The 25,495-nt window shown below is 43.0% G+C and overlaps 1 protein-coding gene and 2 non-coding genes across 3 annotated transcripts in view; all 3 read right to left on the bottom strand.

Moving 5' to 3' along the window:
- The window catches only part of UBAP2 (ubiquitin associated protein 2), a 118,948-nt gene that overhangs the window by 5,491 nt on the left and 87,962 nt on the right, over positions 1 to 25,495 (bottom strand). Inside the window, 9 exon segments of the mRNA XM_070375460.1 lie at positions 352 to 547; positions 4,799 to 4,868; positions 5,758 to 5,941; positions 8,034 to 8,073; positions 12,001 to 12,214; positions 14,237 to 14,406; positions 15,011 to 15,168; positions 15,171 to 15,290; positions 22,488 to 22,701. Coding sequence (XP_070231561.1) covers positions 352 to 547; positions 4,799 to 4,868; positions 5,758 to 5,941; positions 8,034 to 8,073; positions 12,001 to 12,214; positions 14,237 to 14,406; positions 15,011 to 15,168; positions 15,171 to 15,290; positions 22,488 to 22,701 — 1,366 coding nt within the window.
- LOC138989041 (small nucleolar RNA SNORD121A) lies at positions 6,604 to 6,687 on the bottom strand. Its single transcript, XR_011465284.1, has one exon. It is a non-coding gene; the product is annotated as a small nucleolar RNA SNORD121A (small nucleolar RNA).
- Positions 25,312 to 25,392, bottom strand: LOC138989040 (small nucleolar RNA SNORD121A). Its single transcript, XR_011465283.1, has one exon. It is a non-coding gene; the product is annotated as a small nucleolar RNA SNORD121A (small nucleolar RNA).

Here is a 25,495-nt window from a genome sequence, read left to right as displayed (position 1 = left end):
GCAGCCCATGAGAGCTGCCCCGTCACCTCAGCTGCAGGGATGAGCAAGGACAGAAAAGAACGGAGCGCTCCAAGCAGAAAGGCTGCCGGGAATCCTGTCCAGGGAGCATCCTCCCCCGCAAAACCGATTTCACCATCAGCCAGGATCTGGCCCCCACCCCAATCCCAGCTCTGGAAGAACCAGACCTCAGGAGGTCAGTGGGACAGAGAAGCCTGTAGGGGCAGAGCCGGACACAGCTGTGCGCTTTCAATGCCCGTGAACCCCCATGGCTGCCCACCGGGGCCTGCTCCCAGGAAGCCAGGCTATACTCTTGACGGAGGGAGGAGGGCTGGCCAGGCCACGGGAACACACCTGAGGTCATCAAAGGCGCAGCCCTGGCGCTGCTGCTGGGGGCACTCCCGGGGGCATTGCCCAGGCACAGGCTGCTGACCGTGTTCATGCCGCTCGGCAAGCTGAGCCCTGAGGACACGGCGCTCGAGGCTGAAGTTGCTGCCGTTGAGAAGGTGGCCGAGGGCTGTAGGGAAGGGGCGCTGTCCACGCTGGCATGCTGGCAAAACAGAAAAGCCAGGGCACATGGATCTAGGGGCAGAGCAGAGAATGCACGAGGACTGGCCTGGGCTGTGCGCCCACGGCCTCAGGCTGACCTGTGTGCTCGCCCTGGCCCCTCACTGAAGCCATGGGGACACAACTGGTCAGCTGAGTATCTGACCAACACAACTGAGATTTATGACCAAAAATCCTCCTAAAAATCGCTCAAGTTGCTCATGCTCTGGTAACTGAAACAGGCACAGAAACCTCAAGTAAACCTTAGTTTATAGATGAACACAGAGAATCTCAATAGGAGGTGAAAACCCACCTCATAAAACAGGAGGGTGGAGCCCGGGCCACGGCAGCCCAGCCCAAGGCAAGGCCTCCTGGGCACCTCTGACCTGAAGCCGCAGGTGGCCTTTGCTCCAGCATGTGAGGATATTCTGTAGGTCCTCAGGGTCTACACCAGGAAGGGCATGGCCCGGCCCTAGGCCTGCCCGAGAAGAGCCACCAAGGAAAGAAGGGCAAAGCCCAGCGAAAGCTTTGAAGAGCCTGAGAGCCAAGGGCCCCACCCAGCTGCCAGTACCAAGGAGGCAAAAAGGGTTTCGAGGGTTGAGAGGAGGCTAGACGAGATACACCTGGTTGGGCAAAGTGAGGGCCGAAGACAGAAGAAAAGGTTCTGTAAGACTGAACGTGTGCACCACAAAGAAGCCGGGAAACTGACGCGAAGCTGAAGAACAGGAAAGACCAGGAGAAGGGACACCATGCACTGTCTTCCAGGGCCCAGACGACTGTGCAGGCCCCAGCCCCACAGGCTGCCCTGCCCGCCCAGGCACTAGCAACCAGATCCGGTCCAGCAAGTGCAGACTCCGAAAATTCTGGTCTCCTGGGGCTCCCCAGGACTTCTGCCCCTTCTACCGAGATGGAGAGACAGACCAGCCAGAGAAGGGCCCAGAGTGGGGCTGAGGCTGCCCACTACCCATACTTCACGATCCCCTGCACAGAGCCCAGCATCCACCCAAGGACACCAGCCAGAGTCAGAAACAGCTCTGACCACTGCACTGTGATGTCACTGGCCACCCAACCTTTCAACCACAGGATTAAAAAAAAAACACTGGCAGTGTGGGGAGTGGGGGGAATCCATAGGCACTCAGGAGTCATCCAGAGAGCCTCTCCTGCCTTGAGTGGGCCCTGAAAGGGTCCCTGAATCTGCCCTTCCACCTCTCGAATCTGTGAAGAAGACAAGCTGCTGGCCCGCTTAGTCCATCTGATGGGGCCGTCACTCAGCTCTCCAGATGGGCCCAGGAGAGCACAGCTGACCACACCTTCCACAGACCACGAAGGGCAGGAGAAAAGACAAGATCCTTTACAAAGTGGGAGAGACCTGGCTCTAACAGATTATGATATACCTGACTATTTAAAAGTCAGAACGATTTCTAAAACAACAAACCTAGGAAAAATATTTGCACTTCCCATCACAAAGGGCTACTTACTAGTCTCCCAACTATAGAAATAAATACCACAGACTGGACAGAAAAATGTAAACATCTCAGCCAAAAGGAAATGTAATGGTTTACCAATGTATAAAATAGATGTTCAAGCTCTTTCAGTTAAACACTATACTGACAGGTCATTCTTCTATTAACACATTAGAAAAATACAAATATTTGGTAACATCATTTTAGGAGGCAGTGGAGAAAGAAGACACGTCACTGTTTGCCAATGAGAGGTACGTGGGCTGAAATCACTACGCAGAGCCATGTGTGTAACATGACAGATGCCTGCAATTCCACCCCGGAGTCTATCCTGCAGACACAGCGTGTGCAGAAGGCTGTACACCACTGTCTGCACAGCTCCGTCTCTCGTTCTTGTGCTTTGCAGATACTGCGTTTCCTACAAAGTGAAGGTCCAAGGCAACTGGGGGGTCAAGCAAGTCTATTGGTGCCAATTTTCCAACAGCGCTGGCTTACTTTTCGTCTCTGTGTCACATTTTAGTAATTCTCACAATATTTCAAAACTTTTCATAATATTTGTTATGATGATCAGTGACCTCTGACGTTACAAATGCAAAAAGATTACAACCTGCTCGAAGGCTCAGGTGATAGCCGGCATTTTTAGCTAATGTATTTACTAACTAAGATACTTATATTGGGGGACTTCCCTGGCAGTCTGCTGGTGAAAACCCCCATGCTTCCACTGCAGGGGTCATGGGTTGGATTTCTGGTTGGGGAATTAAGATCTTGCATGCCACAGGATCAGTGAGTGAAAAAGAAAAATATGTTGTATTTTTTAGACGTAATGTTACTGCAGCAAGGCAGAAGGAAAAAAAGATGAATATGTTGTATTTTTTGGACATAATGTTATTGCACACATAATAGACTAGAGTGTGAACAAAACTTCTATGTACTAAAAAAATCAAAAGATTTCTGCGACCGACTCTCCCACATTATTCACTTTATAGCAGTGGTCTAGAACCAAACCCGCAATATTTCTGGGATATCAAAACTGAAAATGGCCCTCAAGTTCCATCAGAGGAGGACTACTAAATAATCCAATGCAGCAGAGCTGTGAAAAAAGAACAAAGAACTCTGATCCAACACAGAAACCTCCTAAAGATACACTGTTGAGTGAGGGGGAAAGATATAGGGAACTGTATAGAATGTTCCTATTTACATTACAGGACAAGGAAAAGAGCAGAAAGGAAAATGACCGTGTACGCATTTGATAGGTTAAGAAAACAAAGTCTAGAAGATCAAGAAAATAATAGGAAAAGGGGCAAAGCCAAGCAGAAAAGAGACAAAAGCTTTTCAGTGTGTGTCTTTTACGTCTTTTGTTACTGAGTCCTGTGACTCAGTGACCACCTTAGCAACTGCACAAGGCAGTTCTGGTGGCGGCCACTGGGACCGTATGACACAGTTCCTGCCAAGACAGAGTGCAGCGGACCACGAGAGCAACAGCGCTCAGGATGGGAGGCCAGCGCTCCAGGGCTCACAAAGGGGACATCGCAGGGCACCCACTGGCCAAACACAAGGCATAGGTGGTGGGCAGGCAGCTTACTCCAAGGACAGAGACAGTCACACCAATCTCTACTAGGAAGACAGTGATCTGTGTGTTTCAAGCAAAGAATTACGTATAAACCGATTTCACTTAAGCTAGAATAGGGATGCCACAATGTTGGCCAGATACTGATGAAAGACAGGACTGAACCTTTTCCACCACTTCATTCTACGGCAAAAGATTTGACGTCTTCTTCAGAAGAAACTAATTTGCCAATTTCCCAACTCCCCCATTCACCTGGGCCCAAAACTTCCCTCCCTGCTTGAAGACCACCTACTCCCACCTTGTGGAAGCCTGCTGTCTCCTGGGAGGGGGCACTTGGTTCTTTCCTGGAGCCTTTCCTTCCATGTTCCAATCTCTCCCAGCTTTTGGAACTGTCTCCACCCCCTACGCTGCCTCATCCCACAGTGTAGACTGAGCCCCGAGACCATGCTCCCAGCTTCAAGCTTAGATGCCGAGACTTCCGTAACCACGATCTAGGGTCACCCTTCAACACATCGGGACCTCCCCAGCTGGCACCCTGCCCGCACTTCTATTCTTGCCTCTCTACGCTCCACACATGCTTCTGCAACAGGACCTTCCCAAAGCCCCCACCCCTGAGCTGGAGAAGACGGCCTGAGCTGGCGGGAGTGAAGGCCTCATGACCACACACATTGGATGCGGTAACACTGGCTGGACCATCTGTCCGTCTCAAAGACTCTTCCTTTCCCTTCACACACTCTCTCTACAATGGACTTCACAAAGTACCAGAGTGTTCTCCAGAAGCATTGCTCTTGATAAAACTGGACTTGTAGCACAGCCCAGTCCACGGGGTCACAGAGTTGGACATGACATGCAATAGGTGCCAAGCAGAAGTTAGCAACAAGTCGACTTTCCTCTAAAAAGCTTGCAAAGAAGTCCCAGAAAATAAAACCAGGCAGAAAGGTCTCCTAGAATGAATAGTGAATTCTGGGAAACAAATTCACCACCCAACAGCCCTGCCCATCGTATCAGGTCTGGAGAACCGATTTCACCACAGAGGCATGAACCACATGTCCTCCGTGGGGCCTAGGAAATTATCCGTTCAAACCATGAACCTAGATGAGACATCACAGCCAAGTGATTAGAGTATCCGGATATTCGGATTCACAAACCACAGCCTCCCCCCACCCTGCCCAAGCCTAGGCCCCAAGCCAGCTAAGGAGGGAGTGGGTGGGGGAGCAGGAACACTTACTGTGTGGGATGTGCTGGCGGAGAGCGGCATGTGCGTGGAGGCGAGGCTGCTCTGGTGGCTGGAGAGGGAGCTGGAAGACAAGACGGCACCACGTGTCCACCACGGCCCTCTGTACCAGGGGCCACTTGGCCAGGCAGGCTATCCACGAGCTCGCCTTATCCCCCCCCATGGGAAGGCCTGGCTGGACACCCTTCATTCTGCATCACCTCGGACAGGTGTTCTGTGGTTAGAAATGACCTAAAGGCTTGCTCACTCGCCATGAGGATCCAGGACATCCTTCCCTGGGAACCTACAGAGCCCGCTTCAGGCAGCTCTAACCATCTGCTCTGAGACTGTAAATGGTAAGAACAGGATTGTACTAAGAACAGCCAGCCTTGGAGACCCCCTTAAATCTGTGTGTGTGGGAAGAAAGTTCCTATGTCGGCCCCACACGCTGGAGCTTGAATGCCCATCAAACGTAGAATTCAAGAAGCCTGGCTTCTGCTCCACGCTGCATGAGGCAAGAGGAGAATTCTGCTCAGAAGGTAGGTGAGGACCCACCAGTCCGGTCCTCCCATGCCTGTGTTGACCACTCATCTTTGAACCCACAGCAAGTGCCACACAAGAGACCTGCTCAGAAATCCCCCGGCACTTTCACCCCACATCACAGTGATGGGGCCCAGAATGTGGGGCAGGGCTGAGGCATGGGGTCCGCTCCTGAGGGCTAAAGAGGAGCAGAAGCGACCCTCTGGCCCCACCCCATTCCCAAAGACCCAGGGCTGTGTGACAGCAGAGATGTTACAGGCGGCAAGACTTTCACACCGGGCGCCTGAGACCCCACCCCCACCACACAGCATTACTGCGAAAGGCCAGGACAACAGGCAGGGGCAAGTGTGGGCTCTGTCCCTGGACACAGCCGTCCAGAAGCTTCAGGACTTGGCCTTGGTGCCTCGGACTCTGGGTCCCTGTTGTCCCCGTACCTGCTGAGCTGAGAGAGGGGACTGCTGGACAGGTCCCCAGGCTGGGACAGGGAAGGCAGAGTGGCAGTGTGCTGGGATGCAGGGGGCAGAAGCGGAGCGCAGGAGGTGGTGCTGGGCAAGGAGGCCACAGATGGGAGGGCAGAAGGAGGGTCTGTTGTCTTTGGAGCTGGAACGGATGAAGTAGCTGTAAGAAACAGATCAGTTTAGCTCCAGAACCAACCGTGAGTATCGGAGAAATGCTCAATGTTTTGTGACAGGTTGGCTGGGCTGTGACATACACAGTGACGCCCCGGGGGGACAGTGCGTGAGCAGGCTGCAGGCGGGCCCTGCCCGGGCTGCGGTGATGGTGCGAAGGATGGTTGGAACACAGGCCCCAGGCGAGGAGGGGGATACATCTTTACCATCACACACAGCCCCGATGTGGGGGTCAAATCCTCCCGACTAAAGGAATCTGACCCTGAGCTACACCCAGACACGGAAAGAGGCTCAGAGACTGACAAATACGGTCACAGCGTGAACACAAGGGACAGTGAGCACGTGGTGGGGGAACCACCCAGGGGTTAGGTCTGCTTCTATCAAATGAGTATCACAGCAGGCTGACCTCAGGAAAGTTCACTGCCAGTAGAGGGGAGGAAGAGTACATACAATACATACTCATACACACGATTCTCCAGGGGACATACAATGGAGAATCACACACACCTAAAACCTGAGGAAGACACTCCTGCCCTCCACAGCTACTTCCAAAAGTGAGCATTTTCTTTGCACACACTTCAACAGAACAGACCTCAGAGCACATAAATGCATGCATTAGGCTTTCAGAAGAATAAGAATGCGATCAATCAGCTGCAGAGAAGACTCAGTTTTAGTGCCATCCACATATACAACTCAGATATGTGCTTGGACATAAAGCATCATTGTCTTCTGCAGTTAGGAGGGGGCAGCACCTTGCTTCGGGAGGCCCTGAGAGTCCAGGCGACGTGAGCTAGTCTCCGAAAGGGAGGACAGCTCGACAGCAGCCAGCACCGGCAGTGACAGGGGAACACTGGGCATGGTCAGTTCTTAGAGTGGTCCTCACACCCCTGAGGCTTTTCACTGACAGGCCTTCCCAAATGGCGCCTGTTCTTCCAGAAATCAGATAAAGACACCACAGATGTCCCTGGCCCAAAACTCACCTCCCTGGGTGTTGGATCACATCAATGACAGGTTCACAGAAAGTGTGTGGTGAATGTGAGTGTGACGGTGTGTGTGTGTGTGTGTGTGTGTGTGTGAGAGAGAGAGAGATGGTTGGAGAAGAGCGCATGGGAGATAAAAACCTATCTAAAATGCACACTGTTTTATGGACATCTCACATCTCATTATCTCACTTGAAATCTCCAAATAAAATCTCTAAGTAAACCTCTGTGTGTTCTCGACCCCACACGTGGGCCAAAGAAACTTTCCACCACAGATTGAGTAATTCACACTTCCTGTGACATCTAGTGTTCTCAGATGTACCAACGTTATTTGTTGCTCTGGCAGTCCCTCAACACCAAATCCAACTCTGGGTAAAACAATGTGTCATTTCAATTCCAACTGAGACCTATTCCTGGTCTGGCAAATTTCCACAGCCACACTCCCAAAAATTTCTAAATAAAAAGAGGGTCTTTCTGGCTTCCATACCCAATAGATATCCAGTTGCTTCACTGAATGATCAATGAAAATCGGTTTCATTTTAGATTATGACCATAGTCATTGATAAACAAGCCAAGTGTTCCCTTTGTACACTAACTCCAGTGATCACTGAGCTGTACTAGATTTGGTGGGCTTTCCCTCCATTTCTCCCAAGTATTTGTAGTGAGCAACATTTTCTCTCTCTCCTAAACCAGCATGCCAATTTCTGCTTTAAACATCTTTCACATTACGGAAGTGAAAGCCCTCTTAAACTTCCTGGAATCTGGGCCTCTGAGAAAAGCATATTTTAAATCCAACCTACACTCCACACTTGAGATGCGGTCTTAAGACAGCAGAATGATGCAAGACCCCCTTCATGCTGTAGATGTATTTCTAGTGATACCGTCACCTACAGTCTGGTCACAGGGCCTCTCTAGCTCAGCTCTAAACTGAAAGAAATGTTGCCAATGATGAGTCAGAGACAGCTATCAGAAAAGATGGAAAAGGACTACTTTTGCAGAATTAGCCATTGGCCAATCATTTACCCCACCACATCAGCTATGCTCTTTTTCTGTCTGTGGTTTCCACCAGCCACAACAAGGATAGTTAGCTCATATACTTACTGTCTACTGTCTGCTGACTTCGACTACCACCATGTCCATTCTATAAGAAAGAGAAAATAAAGTAAGTAAACCCTCCATTGAATGACAACCTAGGTTGGGATTTAACCACAAACATATGAAGATTATGAATTAAGCAAAGAACTATGACCTGTTTTATTTTGTTTCTTAAGAAAAGGAGAGGCAATACAACAAATTCTTAATAAATCCCAGCAAGCTGACCTTATTTACACCAAACTGGTTATTTAAGGAAGTAATAAGAATAAAAAATAAGACCAAAAGCACAGGAAGCAATGAAACAGTCCTAAAAATTATTAAGCCATAGGCAGGACTTGGGAACTCTCACTATATTGAAATCACCACAAGCCTTTCTATCTCATGGACATTCTGTCTCCTGAGTACCCCACATACTAGAAAGTAAGTGTTTCCAAACTATAACGAAGATAACTTTCATGCAAGGAATTATCGTATTTTATATGATTCAGTTGGTCTGAGTTAACCATGAAGCACTTCCCCAGAACTTTCAAACAGAAGGAGGCATCCTCACAAAGAAAACTTTACTTCCATAGATGGGGTGTGGAGACCTGGTAGAGAGATTGAGGGCTTCGCTGGTGGCTCACTGGTAAAGAGCCACTCCTGCCAAGGCAGGAGATGCAGGTTTGAGTCGATCCAGGAAGACCCCACACACAGTAGAGCAACTAAGCCCGTGTGCCACATTTACTGAGCTAGTGCTCTAGAGCCTGGGAGGCAACTACTAAAGCTTGTGTGCCCAGAAGCCCGTGCTCAGAAACAAGAGAAGCCTGCAGTGAGAAGCCCATGCATCCCAACTAGAGAATAGCCCCTGCTCGCCACAACTAGAGAAAGCCTCTGCAGCAGGGAAGACCCAGCACAGCCAATAAGTAAAAAAATAAACTTACTATTGGAAAAAAAAAAAAAAAAAAAGTGACTGACAGTGGAGCCTGCAGGGCTCAGACAGGCTCTGGATGGGACAAGGAAGCTGAGGAGATGATCTCAGAACAGAAATTCACTTTCTTTTCATAAAATCCTACATACATTTTATTCTTAAAACAATTTGAGATTATTTACAAGAAATGTAGACAATAAAACAGAACTGCTAGGGAAAAACAAAGCAAAACAAGAGCTAAAAGACTCAGAGAAGGGAAAATCAGTATAAAGGGCACATGGAGAGCAATCAAAGTTCTGTTGCTCTGCCTCCCTCTCAACGATGGTTCACTGTTCGGTAAATATACACACATGACATCAAGCATATTCCTCCAAGACAGCACAAAACCAACATACAAAGTCTTCTCAAAACTGTATCAGGGCTTCCCTAGTGGCTCAGTGGTAAAGTATCCACCTATCAATGCAGGAAACATGGGTTCAATCCCTGATCCAGGAAGATCCCACATGCCTTGGAGCAACTAACCCCATACCCTGCAACTATTAATTAAGCCTGTGCTCTAGAGCCTGAGAGCCACAACTACTGAAGTCCCTGTGCCTTAGAGCCTAGGCCCTGCAACAGGACAAGCTACCATGAGAAAATGGTACACCACAACCAGATACAGTCCTTGCAGGAAGGAAGACCCGGAGAGCCAAAAAAACTCACTAGACAAAAAGAGAGGAAAAGATGAATCAAATAGCTGCCATCACATCTTGGGGACACTTCATTTCACCTAGAAAATCATTTTAAAAATACAAACCCTGGACTACATGTAAAAATAGACAGCCATTGGGAATTTGTTGTATGATGCAGGAAGCTCAAACTGCTGCTCTGTGACAACCTAGAGGGGTGGGATGGGGTGGGAGGTGGGAGGGAGGTTCAAGTGGGAGGGGATACATGTGTATGTAAAAGTGAAAGTGTTAGTGGTTCAGTCCTGTCCAACTCTTTGCAACCCCATGGACTGTAGCCCTCCAGGCTCCTCTGTCCATGGAATTCTCCAGGCAAGAATACTAGAGTGGGTTGCCATTCCCTTCTCCAGAGGATCTTCCCTACCAAGACACTGAATGTGGGTCTCCTGCATTGCAGGCAGATTCTTTCCATCTGAGCCACCAGGGAAGCCCCAGGCTGACTCATGTTGATATATGGCAGAAACCAACACAAAATTATAAAGCAATATACTTGAATTATAAATAAATAAACCTTAAAAAAATACAAATATTCGAACAGTAAGGTCCTACTATATATCACAGTGAACTATGTTCCATATCTTATAACCTACAGTGGAAAGGAATCTGAAAAAGAATATATACATATAACTGAATCACTTTGCTGCACATGTGAAAGTAACACATTGTAAATTAACTACAATTAATTTAAATTAAATTAATTAAATAACTTCGAATTTAAAACTATTAAAAACAGAAACAAAAATTTCACAAGCAATGGACAAACTGACACAATAAAGAAGCCACGTTATTCGGGATGAAGGAAATTCTAGGCAGAAGCATGCTGGGGACAAAAATACCATCAAATGGTCAAAAGAGATCAGAAATCTGGTTCGATTAGCTGAGCAAGAAATGAGTTGAACAGTGATATGGACAAGAACAAGAGGTCAAGTTAGAGCTGGAACTGAGATGTTGTGCAGATGACAGAGATTTAAAGAAATGGTCTGATTTATGTCTTACACACTAAAGACCAGCACTTTCCAAGGGAACAGAATATTTTGCAATAGTGGAAATACTGTCTGTCTGTACTTGGTCGTGTACTATAGTGACTGACCAACCATGTCTAGACAGACAACATTTAAATCGTGGTGTGTCAGAGAAGCTGAACTTTTAATTGTATATTTAATTTAAACTACCACATGTGGCTAGTGGTTACCATGCTGGAAATCACAAAAATAAACTTCTTACAGAATATATATTGAAAATACATGGCTTTTTAAAAAGGTGTCAACCCAGAAAGAGAAATACAGGTGGAAAATGAGAGCAACAAGACTTTATACAGTAGAAAGCAGATGCCAGATAGTAATTGACTTAGCTGACCTGCTAAAGCCAAAGCCTAAGCAAGTAGTTGAGAAAACCAGAAAACTGCTCAACTTATATCCAAGAACCATACCAAGCAACTCAGTACTAATATATATCACATAACTTTGGAACTGGGTGTCAAGGCAGGGCTAAATGTTAGAGAATTTTTTAAACTCTGCACAGCAGGGTGAATGCCCCCTTCCACCTTCTCCCTCAAGCTCTAAACTTCATCAATGAATATTTAACGGCAGCCTTCTCTTCACACTAGGTTTTTAAGACACTGACAGACAGGTATAGGTCCTACAGGGAAGAGACTGGAAGAAGAGCCCCTGAAGAATCCAAACAAACCCAACAGGAAAGGCCCATAGGGCTGATGAAGGAGCTCCCACCCCTACAGAAATGGCCAACCACACTGTCCCTCACTGAAGCCCATGTCCAACAACCTACCCCTATAGACAGTTTTAGTGTTAAGTGGGCACAATGGATTCATCAGACATTTGAGGAAAACATCCAACATGAAAGATGGAAAAGAAAGGGAGGAAAAAACTCTTAAGTCAATACATGCAAATATTTCCTCACAATCTTAGAAGGAAACTTAAGGGAAAAAAATGTATCCAAATGTCTGCTATGCCAATTCAACTGTTTCTATTATGTTCATGTTCTCGCCACTCTAAAGTAGCTCTCACTAGTAATGCTTGAATGTCTGCCTTACAAGACAGTGAAACATTAGACTAGAGTCCCCACTCACCCCACCGAAGCCACTGCACAACTCAGGGTGTATCCTGACACTATCCGTATACCAGGCGTCTGGGTCCATTCACACAATCCCTGTGTACCGGTGCGTGAAACACAGGTTTCAAACGAGATGGCCACAAACTATATGGATTCCTCTCAAAAGGTTAGCCGATTTCTAAAATGAAATTTTCTAAAAGGAAATTTCCCAAACTACATCTCGAGCTCCAACTGGAATCTCCTGTAAGAATAAACCTGAAAGACCACTTGCCGTGACGGTTCCTGGAGCTGACTCCGACGGACTCACAGAGCTTTGGTATGCGATCCTGTTATGCACAGAACTCTGGTCGTAGGAGGAAGACGTTGTTACTGGACTAGTGGAGCTCAAAGAGGAGCTGGTCAGACTGGACGAGGTAATGACGGAAGTTGTGTAGGTGGAGTTCTGTACTGCACTGGTCATTGGTAGGGAGGTATTCAAAGAATCACTACAGAGAATAAAAGACATGAGACATAAATCTGTGTCACTTCACTGTTTTCATGAGGCAGAACAATTTCATCTCTTGTCATATTTTAAATTAAATAAACGTATCTAACTATAAAATTTATACTGCTGCATCATTTATATCATGCAAATGAAGATTAAAAGAACAATTAATCCCTCCTCCCAAATTAGAGCAACCTAATTTAACTGACAGTTCAAAACTGGGAAGAGTACGCAAAAGACTATATACTGTCACCCTGCTAATTTAACTTATATACAGAAGACATCACGCGAAACAACGGGTCAGACAAAGCTCAAGCTGGAATCAAGATTGCTGGGAGAGATATCAACAACCTCAGACATGCAAATAACATCACCCTAAGGGCAGAACATGAAGAGGAACTTAAGACCCTCTTGAGTGAAAAAGGAAAGTGAAAAACCTGGCACAAAACTCAACATTCAAAAAACTTTGAACGTTCAAAGAGACACAGCATCCGGTCCCATCACTTTGTGGCAAACAGAAAGGGGAAAAGTGGAAACAGTGGCAGATTTTCTTTTCCTGGGTTCTAAAAATCACTGCAGACCATGACTTCAGCCATGAAATTAAAAGATACGTGCTTCTTGGAAGAAAAGCTATGAAAAACCTAGACAGCATATTAAAAGCAGAGATATCACTGCCAACAAAGATCCATATAGTCAAAGCTATGGTTTTTCCAGTAGTCATGTATGGATGTGAGAGTTGGACCATAAAGAAGACTGAGCACCAAAGAATTGATACTTGTGAACTGTGGTGTTGAAGACTATTGTGAGTCCCTTGGACTGCAAGGAGATCAAACCATTCATTCAATCCTAAAGGAAATCAACTCTGAATATTCTATTGCATGGACTAATGCTGAAGCTCCAATACTTTGGCCACCCAATGCAAAAAGCTGACTCACTGGAAAAGACCCTGATGCTGGGAAAGACTGAAGGCAAAAGAAGGAAGCAGCAGAGGATGAGATGGTTAGATAGCATCACTGATTCAATGGACATGAATGTGAGCAAACTCTGGGAGACAGTGAAGGACAAAGAAGTCTGGCATACTGCAGCCCATGGGTTGCAGAGTTGGACACGACTTAGCAACTGAACAACAAATTTAACTAATAGGCAGCGTGACATTATTAAGAATTCTTAAGAAACTTCAAGGAATCTAAATGTCCTGAGTCTGTCCTTAGAAAGGGAACTCAAGCAAATATCAGATTTTGGCTCTAGAAGGTAAAAAATGTAGTAAAATAAATTCTAAAATTTGAGATTTTAGAATTTCAAGATTCCTCTTGAATCTTGATTCCTCTATTTATAAAATATTCCATTGAAAGAAAATAAGTGTTAGCAAAGATGTATACACACTGAATCCCTCATAGATTACTGGTAGGAATGTAAGTATTTCAGCCACTAGGGCGAAAGTCTGATAGATCCTCAAATGGTTAAATACAAGAGTTATCAAAGGATCCAGCAATTCCCAGGTACAGCTCCAAAGCAAATGAAAGCACACAAAACTTAACTGAATTTTCACATCAGTATGATTCATTAACAGCCAAAAAGTGGATGTAAGCCAAATATCTAATGACTGGATAAACAAAATGTGATGTACCTGCACAATGAAATACTATTTGGAAAAGAAAATGCACACACACTGTAAAATGGATGAACCTTGAAAACACTATGCTAAATAAAAGAAGTCAGAAACAAAAGGCCACTTATTGCATTTTCCTAGTTATATGCAATCCCACAACAGGCAAATCAGGAGACAAATTAATGGTTTTCAAGGGATGGAGTGAGGGGGAAAGCTGGGCATGACTGCTAACAGGCACAGGATTTCTTTTTAGGGGGATGGAAGACACATTCTAGAGTTAGCCACTGGTGATGGTGATACAAACCCATCACTATAGGGTTTATTTTCTCCACCAGGTGATTTCTTAGACTCTACTGTGTTTTACTTTGCAAAGGAGTTAATCAAAACTAGAAAGAGAAGTGGGAAACTGTATACCTTAAAGATTTTGAATACAAGCTAATGGGAATCTGGCTACTATTTTCACTGCTTGCAGATGATCCAAATTCAGAGAGAGAAGGTTCTGATCCAAATTCCAAGGCGCCAAACTGGACATTTAATCCTGTGACATCTGCTGATCCAGGCATTTCCACTGCAGAAGCTGGGATCTGTAAAAGCAAAACCATGATGTTAGCAACGGAAGTGAGAGATTCCCAGCCCCAAAGGTCTGCAGAGCTAACAAGCACTGGGTTCCCTGGGCCCTTTGGGGAGTCCTGAGGAACAAGGAGTGAAAGGCAGGAAAAAGAAATAGGATTTTTTTTTTTTTTTTAAAGAGAAAGGAACAGAGCCAAGAAAAATTAAAAAGTTAACGGAATGGTCAGTTCCACCAAATGCTTCTTAGGATTGGGGATGGGAGTTGGGGGGAAGGGGAGGGAGGGTGTGACACGGGATTGTGGTGATGGATGAGTGAGGAAGAGGGGCCTCTAATGAAAGCATTGCCTGGTCAAGGAACCACTCCTACCTCTACAGAACAGAGCTAAGTAAGTGCAGAAGAACACCAGATTCTCTTCCCTAAACGCACAAGATCATCAGGTTTCCTGAGCAAGATCTGTAATTTGAATGGACAGTCCTGTCTCTTAGCACAAACCCATTAGTCACTCAGAAGTGACCGATGCTCATAAATCAAGAGACTATGTACTTGAATATACCCCATGAACTAAGTGTTAAAATGCATCCACCTTTGGCACTATGACTTCCTGATAAAAGACTCACCTTAGAAGCTGGAGGTATTCGCCGAGACTTAGGGAGTTTGATGTGTTTGGGCTGTGGTTGGTGAGCAGACACAGCGATGTTTTCGACAGTCATGCTGGGAAGTTGCAAAAGTTTGTTCACAGTGGAGGTACTGCTGTCTCTGGGTGCTGCCTCTCGAGCTTCACCTGGGAAGGAAAGGACTCCAACCCAGGAGGAGGAACAGTGACGGCCTGAGTCTGGTGCTGCTGTCGTTGGCTCAACTGGCTAAGAACAGGGGATGGTTCAGGCTGAGATTTGAAGTCTAAGAAGCGGGGTGGGGGTGGGGGGAGGCAACAATCAATCATTTAGGCACATGAGCTCACAGCTCCCTATTCCGCAGCCCCTGACAGTGGAGGGCTGCTGACACCACTGCTTTCTCCCAACCACCTTCTACTTCAATCCCAAACATGGTGTGTGCGTGTGTCTATAATATTTTAACAACTGGTCTGTGGGAAATGGAAAAGGATACCTGAATGAGTTTGTAGCTAATGTCTTATGCAGAGAGGAGATTCAGTTTATGCTAAAGCATATGGGGTGGAGAATGGGTATTCATATTTTATATTAACTTTTGAAAATTATTATTTCAATAACATACGTGATACTGCAAAATCCAAAATATACAAAAATATATATGATGAATAAAAATCACCCTCCACCCTGTTCCCAGAAGCAGACATTTGTACTCAGTTTCTTAAATAAAAATATCAAAGATATTTAGTTTTCAGAGACTGTGCCCCATTAATGTATGAAGAACTACTTCATTTTTATGATTACAAAGTCACATATGGTACACAAACCAGTATTATATTAATAAACTTTGAAGTTTTCCAATTTCTTGCTACAAAAAGCAATGCTGCAATAAATATATTTTTATGTAAGACATTTTGGTCAAGTGTAAGTACACCTGCAGGATCAACTGCTAGAACAGAGTTGCTGGTTCAAAGAGTGACTTGATACTTTTTATATTAAGGAAGTTCACCCTTTGCCTATAAATTGATTTTTTTTTTTCATAGTTTGTCTCCTTTTTCATTTGGTTATGATACTTCCTATCACATCCAGACAGGTAGGTCTACCTCACACAGAGTACATAAAAATCTTCCTATGTTTTTCTGTTATTGTTATTCATTATCTACGTTTAGGTATTTCACCCATTTGGCACTTTGCTGAACAGTAGGAGTTAGGGATCCAACTTCATTTTCCAGCTAGATACCCAAAAGAAACAAACCATCTATCCACTGTGGATTTGCAGTGCTACCTCTATCATAAAGAGAATCTTTTTCTGCAAAGAACCAGACAGTAAATATTTTAGGCCCTGAAGGTCATCTCTTAGCAACTATTCAACTCTGCCTTTGCAGACTGAAAGTAGTTACAGATAAAAACATAAATAAATGGCTGTGTTCCAATAAAACTGTACTTCCACAAATAGGTAGCAAATCCAGTCAAAGGTTTGCCATCCCATGTCTTAGTCTCTTTCCATCATAGTTGAATCTATTTTCGTCTTGACATTAGAGGAAAGTACAAAGAGGACAGACTTTCAAAGAATGGGAATAGCATGCTCAGATCTAAAAACTCATACCACTCAGTAGTTAAATGTACAGAAAAAAGTTAACATACACAGGAGGCCTATATTAGAAACATCAGCTTCTGTCAAGGAACATGAAATTTTTGGTATGTTCCAAAGGACGCCAATGCTCTAACTGATAAAAGGGACTCTCTTTACCTTGATTATTTATACAATTTGGTTTATGTTGAATGTTCTCTCTCTTTCTGGGATTCTACAGTTTGGGTTTATACTAGGTAGACAGTGCCCATGTGACCAGTCCCCCAATAAAAACCTTGGACATTGTGTCTTTAATGAATGCTTTGGTAAAAAGACTTCAAACCTAGAGTAGTCTCAGGTACTTCTGTAACAGTAAACCATTTCATTCAGCAGAAAAACGTGTTTCCGTGTCTCTCAGTATACCCTAAACATAAACCAGACAGCCAACCCTATGATTAAAGTAAACCTCTGCTATTATGGCATGTGTATTGGTGGGAAATGGAGAGTTAATGTCACAAAGTCTATGGGTGTACAGCTTGGAAAACATCTAACTTAGAAAATATTTATCATACAAACCACAGACATTAAGGCTAGACAAAATCATGGCAGATACACACATGTTAGAATCAGAAAACAAGAGAGAATATGATTTAAAGTATTGTCCACATTTCACCTTCTTATTCTAATAAAGCTCAAAAAAAAAAAATCTGTCTAGGTATTTATTCAAAGTGTTGTTTCCTTATATCTGCTTGACTACTATCATGCTTTTGCACATCTGTTCAAGGTATGTACTACTACTACTATTAATATTAACAAACAAATATAGGTATTTATACAATGCCAACCTGAAGGATTTAATTCAGAAACTGCAGAAGTTCTACTAAAAAGAAATATGCCTGGTCAAGACAGAACCCGTAAACACTAACAATTGACATTCACCTCAAAGTCGCCCCTGGTGACTCAGATGGTAAAGCGTCTACCTACAATGTGGGAGACCCAGGTTCGATCCCTGGGTCGAGAAAATCCTCTGGAGAAGGAAATGGCAATCCACTCCAGTACTCTTGCCTGGAAAATCCCATGGACAGAGGAGCGTGGTAGGCTACAGTCCATGGGGTTGCAAAGAGTCAGGACTGAGCGACTTCACTTTCATTTCCACAAAGTCTCCTGCTTCTGAATTGGTTGGTGGGGTGTAGTGGCTAAGAGTGCTGGGTGGCTGTGGTTTGGAGCAGTGGTGGTCAGGACCAGAGGGGTAGTCTCTGGCTGACTTATCAGGGTAGACCAAAGGTGGAGTGACTTTATCTTGGCATTTGTTGGTGGTAATAACTGCTTCCCAGTTTCTGCTGAGTCAGAGACCTACGTTGTGTTCTTGTGCTCTGGCTTTTGGAACTCAAGTAAAGGCCCTTTCGTTTCAGGTGAAATTCCTCTTGGTAGATTGGACCTAGCCTGGTCTTTGGAGAGAGAGCAAGCCCTGAGCCTTTGGAGTGGGAGGACTGACTCCAAGAGCCTAGACAATCAGAGAACTAACCCTCAGTTCAGTTTAGTTGCTCAGTCGTGTCCGACTCTTTGCGACCCCATGAACTGCAGCACGCCAGGCCTCCCTGTCCATCACCAACTCCCAGAGTTCACTCAAACTCATGTGCATCGAGTTGGTGATGCCATCCAGCCATCTCATCCTCTGTCGTCCCCTTCTCCTCCTGCCCCCAATCCCTCCCAGCATCAGAGTCTTTTCCAATGAGTCAACTCTTCGCATGAGGTGGCCAAAGTATTGGAGTTTCAGCTTTGCATCGGTCCTTGCAAAGAACACCCAGGACTGATCTCCTTCAGAATGGACTGGTTGGATCTCCTTGCAGTCCAAGGGACTCTCAAGAGTCTTCTCCAACACCACAGCATCAATTCTTTGGCACTCAGCTTTCTTCACAGTCCAACTCTCATATCCATACATGACCACTGGAAAAACCATAGCCTTGACTAGACGAACCTTTGTTGGCAAAGTAATGTCTCTGCTTTTGAATATGCCATCTAGGTTGGTCATAACTTTCCTTCCAAGGAGTAAGCATCTTTTAATTTCATGGCTGCAGTCACCATCTGCAGTGATTTTGGAGTCCAGAGAAATAAAGTCTGCCACTCTTTCCACTGTTTCCCCATCTATTTCCCATGAAGTGATGGGACCAGATGCCATGATCTTAGTTTTCTGAATGTTCAGCTTTAAGCCAACTTTTTCACTCTCCTCTTTCATTTTCATCAAGAGGCTCTTTAGCTCCTCTTCACTTTCTGCCATAAGGGTGGTGTCATCTGCATATATGAGGTTATTGATATTTCTCCCCGCAATCTTGATTCCAGCTTGTGCTTCTTCCAGCCCAGCGTTTCTCATGATGTACTCTGCATATAAGTTAAATAAGCAGGGTGACAGTATACAGCCTTGATGTACTCCTTTTCCTATTTGGAACCAGTCTGTTGTTCCATGTCCAGTTTTAACTGTTGCTTCCTGACCTGCATACAGGTTTCTCAAGAGGCAGGTCAGGTGGTCTGGTATTCCCATCTCTTTCAGAATTTTCCAGAGTTTATATCAAATAGTGAAAACTCACACAAAGGAAACTACTTGAATACAAGACTTGGCATCACCCAACCACCAGAAAGCACCCTGTGCAGGATGCCTCATCTAAACAACAAATAAAGAAAAATACTAACCCAACACTCAGCCTTGCCCATCAGAGGAAAAACACACAAACAAAAACTCGGCACAAATCTCACCCTATATAAAGCTTACATAAACCACTGGATCAAACTTAGAAGGGCAGAAACCAAAAGGAAGAAAGAATTCAACATTGAAGCCTGGGAAAAGGAGACCTCAAATACATAAGTTAAAAAAAATAATAATGAAAAGGCAGAGAAATACTACACAAATGAAGGAACAAACTAGAAACATAGAAGTCCAAATAAATGAAGAGGAAATAGGCAAACTACCTGAAAAAGAATTCAGAATAATGATAGTAAAAATGATCAAAACCCTAGAAAACAAAATGGAGAAAAATGCAAGAACCAATTAACAAAGATCTAGAAGAATTAAAGAATAAACATACAAACAAACAACACAATTACTGAAATTAAAAATACTCTAGAAGGAATCAATAGCAGAATATCTGAAGCAGAAGAATGAATCAGTGAGGTGGAAAATAAAATGGTGGAAATAACTTCTGAAGCGCAGAATAAAGTAAAAAGAATGAAAAGAACTGAGGATAGTTTCTTTTCATCATATCACATCAAAAAGCTCATACACCATGATCAAGTTGGGTTTATTCCAGGAATGCAAGGATTCTTCAATATATGCACATCAAACAATGTGATACACTGTATCAACAAACTGAAAGATAAAAACTATATGCTAACCTCTACAGTGCAGAAAACGCCTTTGACAAAATCCAGCACCCCATTTATGATTAAAACTCTCAAAAAAAATGGACATAGAAGGAACCTACTTCAACAAGTAAAGGCCATATATGATAAACCTACAGCAAACATTATTCTCAATGAAGAAAAGCTGAAAGCATTCCCCCTAAGATCAAGAACAAGGAACAAGACAAGGTTGTTCACTTTCACCACTATTATTAAACAGTTCTGGAAGTCCTAGCTACAGCAATCAGAGAAGAAAAAGAAATAAAAGGAATCCAGATCAGAAAAGAAGTAAAATGGATTAAAGACCTAAATGTAAGGCCAGAAACTATAAAACTCTTTGAGGAAAACATAGGCAGAACACTCACTGTTTGCAGATGACAGGATACTGTACATAGAAAACCCTAAAGATCAGAAAATTACTAATTAGTGAATTTAGCAAAGTTGCAGGACACAAAATCAATACACAGAAATCACTTGCATTTCTATATATTAACAGTGAAAAATCAGAAAGAGAAATTAAAGAGTCAATCCCATTCACCATTGCAACAAAAATAAATATCTAGAAATAAACTTACCTAAGGAGACAAAAGAACTGTACACAGAAAATCGTAAGACACTAATGAAAGAAATCAAAGATGACATAAACAGATAGATAGATATTCCATGTTCCTGGGTAGAAAGGTCAATATTATGAAAATTGATAGTATGACTATACTATCAAATGTAATCTACAGATTCAATGCAACCCCTATCTAATTACCAATGGCATTTTTCACAGAACTAGAACAAAATATTTCACAATTCATATGGAAACACAAAAGCCCCCAAATAGCCAAAGCAGTCTTAACAAAGAATGGAGCTGGAGGAATCAACCTTCCTGACTTCAGGTTATACTACAAAGCTACAGTCATCAAGACAGTATGGTACTGGCACAAAAACAGAAATACAGACCAAGGAAACAAGATAGAAAGCCCAGAAATAAACCCATGCAAATATGGGTACCTTATTTTTGACAAAGGATGCAAGAATATACAATGGGGCAAAGACAGCCTCTTCAATAAATGGCGCTGGGAAAACTGGACAGCTACATGTAAAAGAATGAAATTAGAATATCTCCTACACCATACACAAAGATAAACTCAAAATGGATTAAACACCTAAATGTAAGATCAGCACTATAAAACTCTTAGAGGAAAACAAACGCAGACCACTTGATATAAACCAAAGCAAGATCCTCTATGACCCATCTTCTAGAGTAACGGAAATAAAAACAAAAGTAAACAAGTGGGACCTGATCAAACTTAAAAGCTTTTGCACAGCAAAGGAAACTATAAGCAAGGTGAAAAGACAACCCTCAGAATGGGAGAAAATAATAGCAAATGAAACAACAGACAAAGGATTAATTTCTAAAATATACAAGCAGTTCATATAACTCAATGCCAGAGAAACAAACAACCCAATCAAAAAGGGGGAAAAAAGACTTAAACAGACATTTCTCCAAAGAAGACATACAGATGGTTAACAGACACATGAAACATCGCTCATTATGAGAGAAATGCAAATCAAAACCACAATGAGATATCACCTCACACCGTTCAGAATGGCCATCATCAAAATGTCTACAAACAATAAATGCTGAAGAGGATATGGAGAAAAGGGAACGCTCTTGCACTGTTGGGGGGAACATAAATGGATACAGCCACTATGGAAGACTTACAGAGATTCCTTAAAAAACTAGGAATAAAAATACCATATGACCCAGCAATCCCACTCCTAGGCATATACCCTAAGGAAACCAAAACTGAAAAAGACACATGTATCCCACTGTTCACTGCAGCACTATTTACAATAGCTAGGAAATGGAAGCAACCTAGATGTCCATCAACAGATGAATGGATAAAGTAGTTGTGGTACATATACACAATGGAATATTACTCAGCCATAAAAAGGAACACATGAGTCAGTTCTGTTGAGATGGATGAACCTAGAATCTATTATACAGAGTGAAGTTGAGTCAGAAAGTGAAAGATACAATATCATATTCTAACACATATATACAGAATCTGGAAAAATGGTACTGAAGAATTTATTTTCACGGCAGCAATGGAGAAACAGACATAGAGAATAGACTTATGGACATAGGGAGAGGGTGAGATGCATGGAAAGAGTAACGTGGAAACTTACATTACCATATGTACAATAGATAGCCAATGGGAATTTGCTATATGTCTCAGGGAACTCAAACAGGGGCTCTGTATCAATCTAGAGGGGTGGGATGGGGTAGGAGATTGGAGGGAGGTTCAAGAGGGAGGAGATATTTGTATACCTATGGCTGATTCATGTTGAGGTTTGACAGAAAACAACAAAATTCTGTAAAGCAATTATCCTTCAACAAAAAAATTAATTAAAAAAAATGAAAGAAATATGCCTGGTCAAACCCACATTAGTGTCCAAAAGTCAACCTTCTCTGCCAGTGTTTGGCATGTCCTCACTAGGGGCAAACCACCATAGAAAATGCACACTTACCAAAATGACTAAGGACTGAGGACTGGGAGGCTGGAGGCTTGAGGTCCCAAGAAGAAGTGGTTGTAGGAGAACTCGTACTACTTTGCTGTGAACTTGAGGTGGTGGTAAACTGGCCCAAACTCGGAGCTTTCAACTGGTCCAAAATCTGGGAGCTGGTGATGTTCGCCATTTTTGAAGGGGCAAGCTCTCCAAATCCTGAACCAAGGACGGATGACTTTAAAGGGAAAGAAAAACAAAAATCCTCAGCAATACAGAATTTCTACATGCCATTGTATTTTCACAAGGATTTTTAAAATTATAGCCTAGAACATTCTGAATTAGTATGACTCATCTGAATAAACACTACACAAAAATATTACCAAGTAACAAGATCTGACTAAATAAATCTAACAATCCTTCCTGCTTCTGATACAAGAGCTTCGAGGGAAGAGGAATAGTTTCCCTAGATTTTAATAAATTTATTTTTATTCAAAAAGTGGTATCATTTAAGCTTAGAAAAAAAATACTTTTTTTAAAGTAGAGAGAAATAGCATTAATCAAATGACAAAGACAAGGTTGAAAACAAAATACAGTATTTTCTTAATGTGTGGAATGGTAATCACCTTTAACTTTGCCAAGTTTTTACTAGGGTTAGTCACAGAGAGATCAGCCATCAGATCATCCTGCAAGGTTAAAGGCACATCACAGTACTTAACAGTTGTATTCCAGAATCAGACACTGAATTACAAGGATATATGTGTGTACTGAGCAGATGCCCTGGACACAGCTGTGTTTATTTCAAGGTGTTTTGATGACTAAGTACACCAAATACACTTCAAGAGCAAATGACCAGCCACCTAAGAGTGGCGGATCAAGTGCATTTTTACTTATCAATATCATTCAATTACTGAAAAGATTAAGTCAAAACGTAACTCCACAACCACCATAAAGGTTAAAAATAGAAATGATCTACATTCCATCAAGAGGCCTGATCTAGAAAGCTGAATCAATTATTTCTGGTATCAATTTCCAAAGCCATGGGCTATCTGTCCCAGTTGTTTTTAAAGATATTCAAATTCTCCAATGTGAGCAAAAAACTTCAGGCTGTGGGCAATTACTGCACTTCCAACACAGAATCTGCTTCTATTAAAACAGCTGTGATAACATTACTTACCACTGCTCCTGACTCTGTGCTCATGCCACCCACTACACCACTCTTAAGTCGCTTATAAATGCATCAAAACCCAGCTCAAGCCTACTTGCTCAAAAAAAGGCATCTTCTTTTCTTACCTAATCTCTATCCTGCATCAGCTAAGTTAATTGTAACGCACTTTCTGTGTGTTTCACAACACAATGACCTCACTGCATCAATGACTTAAAACCTTGCTTTAGGTAATACCTATTACCACAAGGCTTCAATTCCACCTACACATTTCAATCAATGGGGACAGTTTACAAACGTGCCTACGGGTACACTTGTGCACATGCATTCACATACATACATACAAATGCTCAACTTCCAATGCCAAAGATCCTGACCAGTCTTGTGTAGAATCTGGCTTAATCTAATTACTATCTGGCATATTTAGTTATTATAACTGAAGTTTCCCAATGATAGTAAAAGCATAGTAGGGCTCAGAATCACTGCTCTCAGATGCAAAACAAACAATCTGTACTCTGGTTTCTCAAGATGTTGTTCACAACAAAAAGCAACATGCCTGAAGGATGTTGTTAAAATAAAAACCCTAATGTCCTATCTACATTCTCAAGTAGCCTGACTATGATTCCAGCAAGTAAGCAAGGACATCACATCAATGTACCACTGGCAGATGGAGGAAAGGAACTGGATGGTTCAATCAAACTCAGGGGTATTAATGGGCCCTCTCCAAACAGAGTCTGCCTTGGGTCCGTCTGTCTTCAAGCAGTGACACCCTCTCAAACGCTATCAACAATGACGCTAAAAATGCCAAGTTCCCAAGCTAGTTATACTTGCCATGACATGACTATGCAGAGGAGAAGATGACAATGGAAGTTCTCATATTCAAGCCTCCGATTTTTAGGGAACAGCAAAGAATTCTGAATCAAGGTGGGGGGGGTGTGATTATCATAGATCATATTCATAAGAAATTCCATTTTCAACTGTAGATTTCAGATTAAACACAACAAAGAATGAACCAAAGTATCATCACTAGTGAAAGCTGTGGATTTGTGTCTATAGTCCTTTCAACCTCTAGTTTTGCAACTCAGAACAGCCCACACTTGGACAGAGACCTGAGTTTACCATTCTACAGCTACATTCTTTTACTCCCATCACCTATCTTCATTTGCTTCACTAACAATTCCTGAGCTTTTCTCTCACAGAAGTTAGTTCTCTTTTTTGTCTATGCTGCAAAGTATGAGGTATCTTAGTTCCCTGAACCCTCACCTCTGCAGTGGAAGCACAGAGCCTTAACCACTGGATCACTAGTGAAGACCCGGGAGCTGAACTGTTACAAAAGCCAAAGTCATATACGCAGCAGCAGATGATGCTGTTCCAATAAAAACATATTCAATTTTTAAGGGCCTCTACTATACAACTGTTTGGAATAACAAAACCAAAATGCTAAAAATTTAAGAACCTAGGCAGATCTAGAAATAACTGTTTGCAGATTAGCAAACTAATGCTGACAAACATTAGCATTTAAGTAAACTGGAAAACAAATGAAAAATTAACATCTTAAGTATAAAGACAGACTCTGAAACAAACCCAAGGAAGAAAATCATCCTTCTTACTAGAAGGATCCCTAAGTTGATTATGACTGAACTAATTCATAATTCTAATCATAAAGAAGTACTTTTTATCTTCATCCAGAAAACTCAGTGGTTGAATTCTGCACAGAACTGTCAGATATGTGCTTGGAAATTATGACATCATTGTTTTCTGGACTGAGATCTAGTGTAGAGATTTTTATATGCAAAAAAATAATGATAAGGCAAGTGCCATTCAATAATACATTTATTCATGGGACCATTCCTTAAAATCCCATACT

Source organism: Bos mutus, chromosome 8, assembly GCF_027580195.1.
Source record: "Bos mutus isolate GX-2022 chromosome 8, NWIPB_WYAK_1.1, whole genome shotgun sequence".
Classification (NCBI taxonomy): Eukaryota; Metazoa; Chordata; class Mammalia; order Artiodactyla; family Bovidae; genus Bos; species Bos mutus.
The sequence above is the reverse complement of the archived record's forward strand: the minus strand, read 5'-3'. Positions and strand labels throughout refer to the sequence as shown.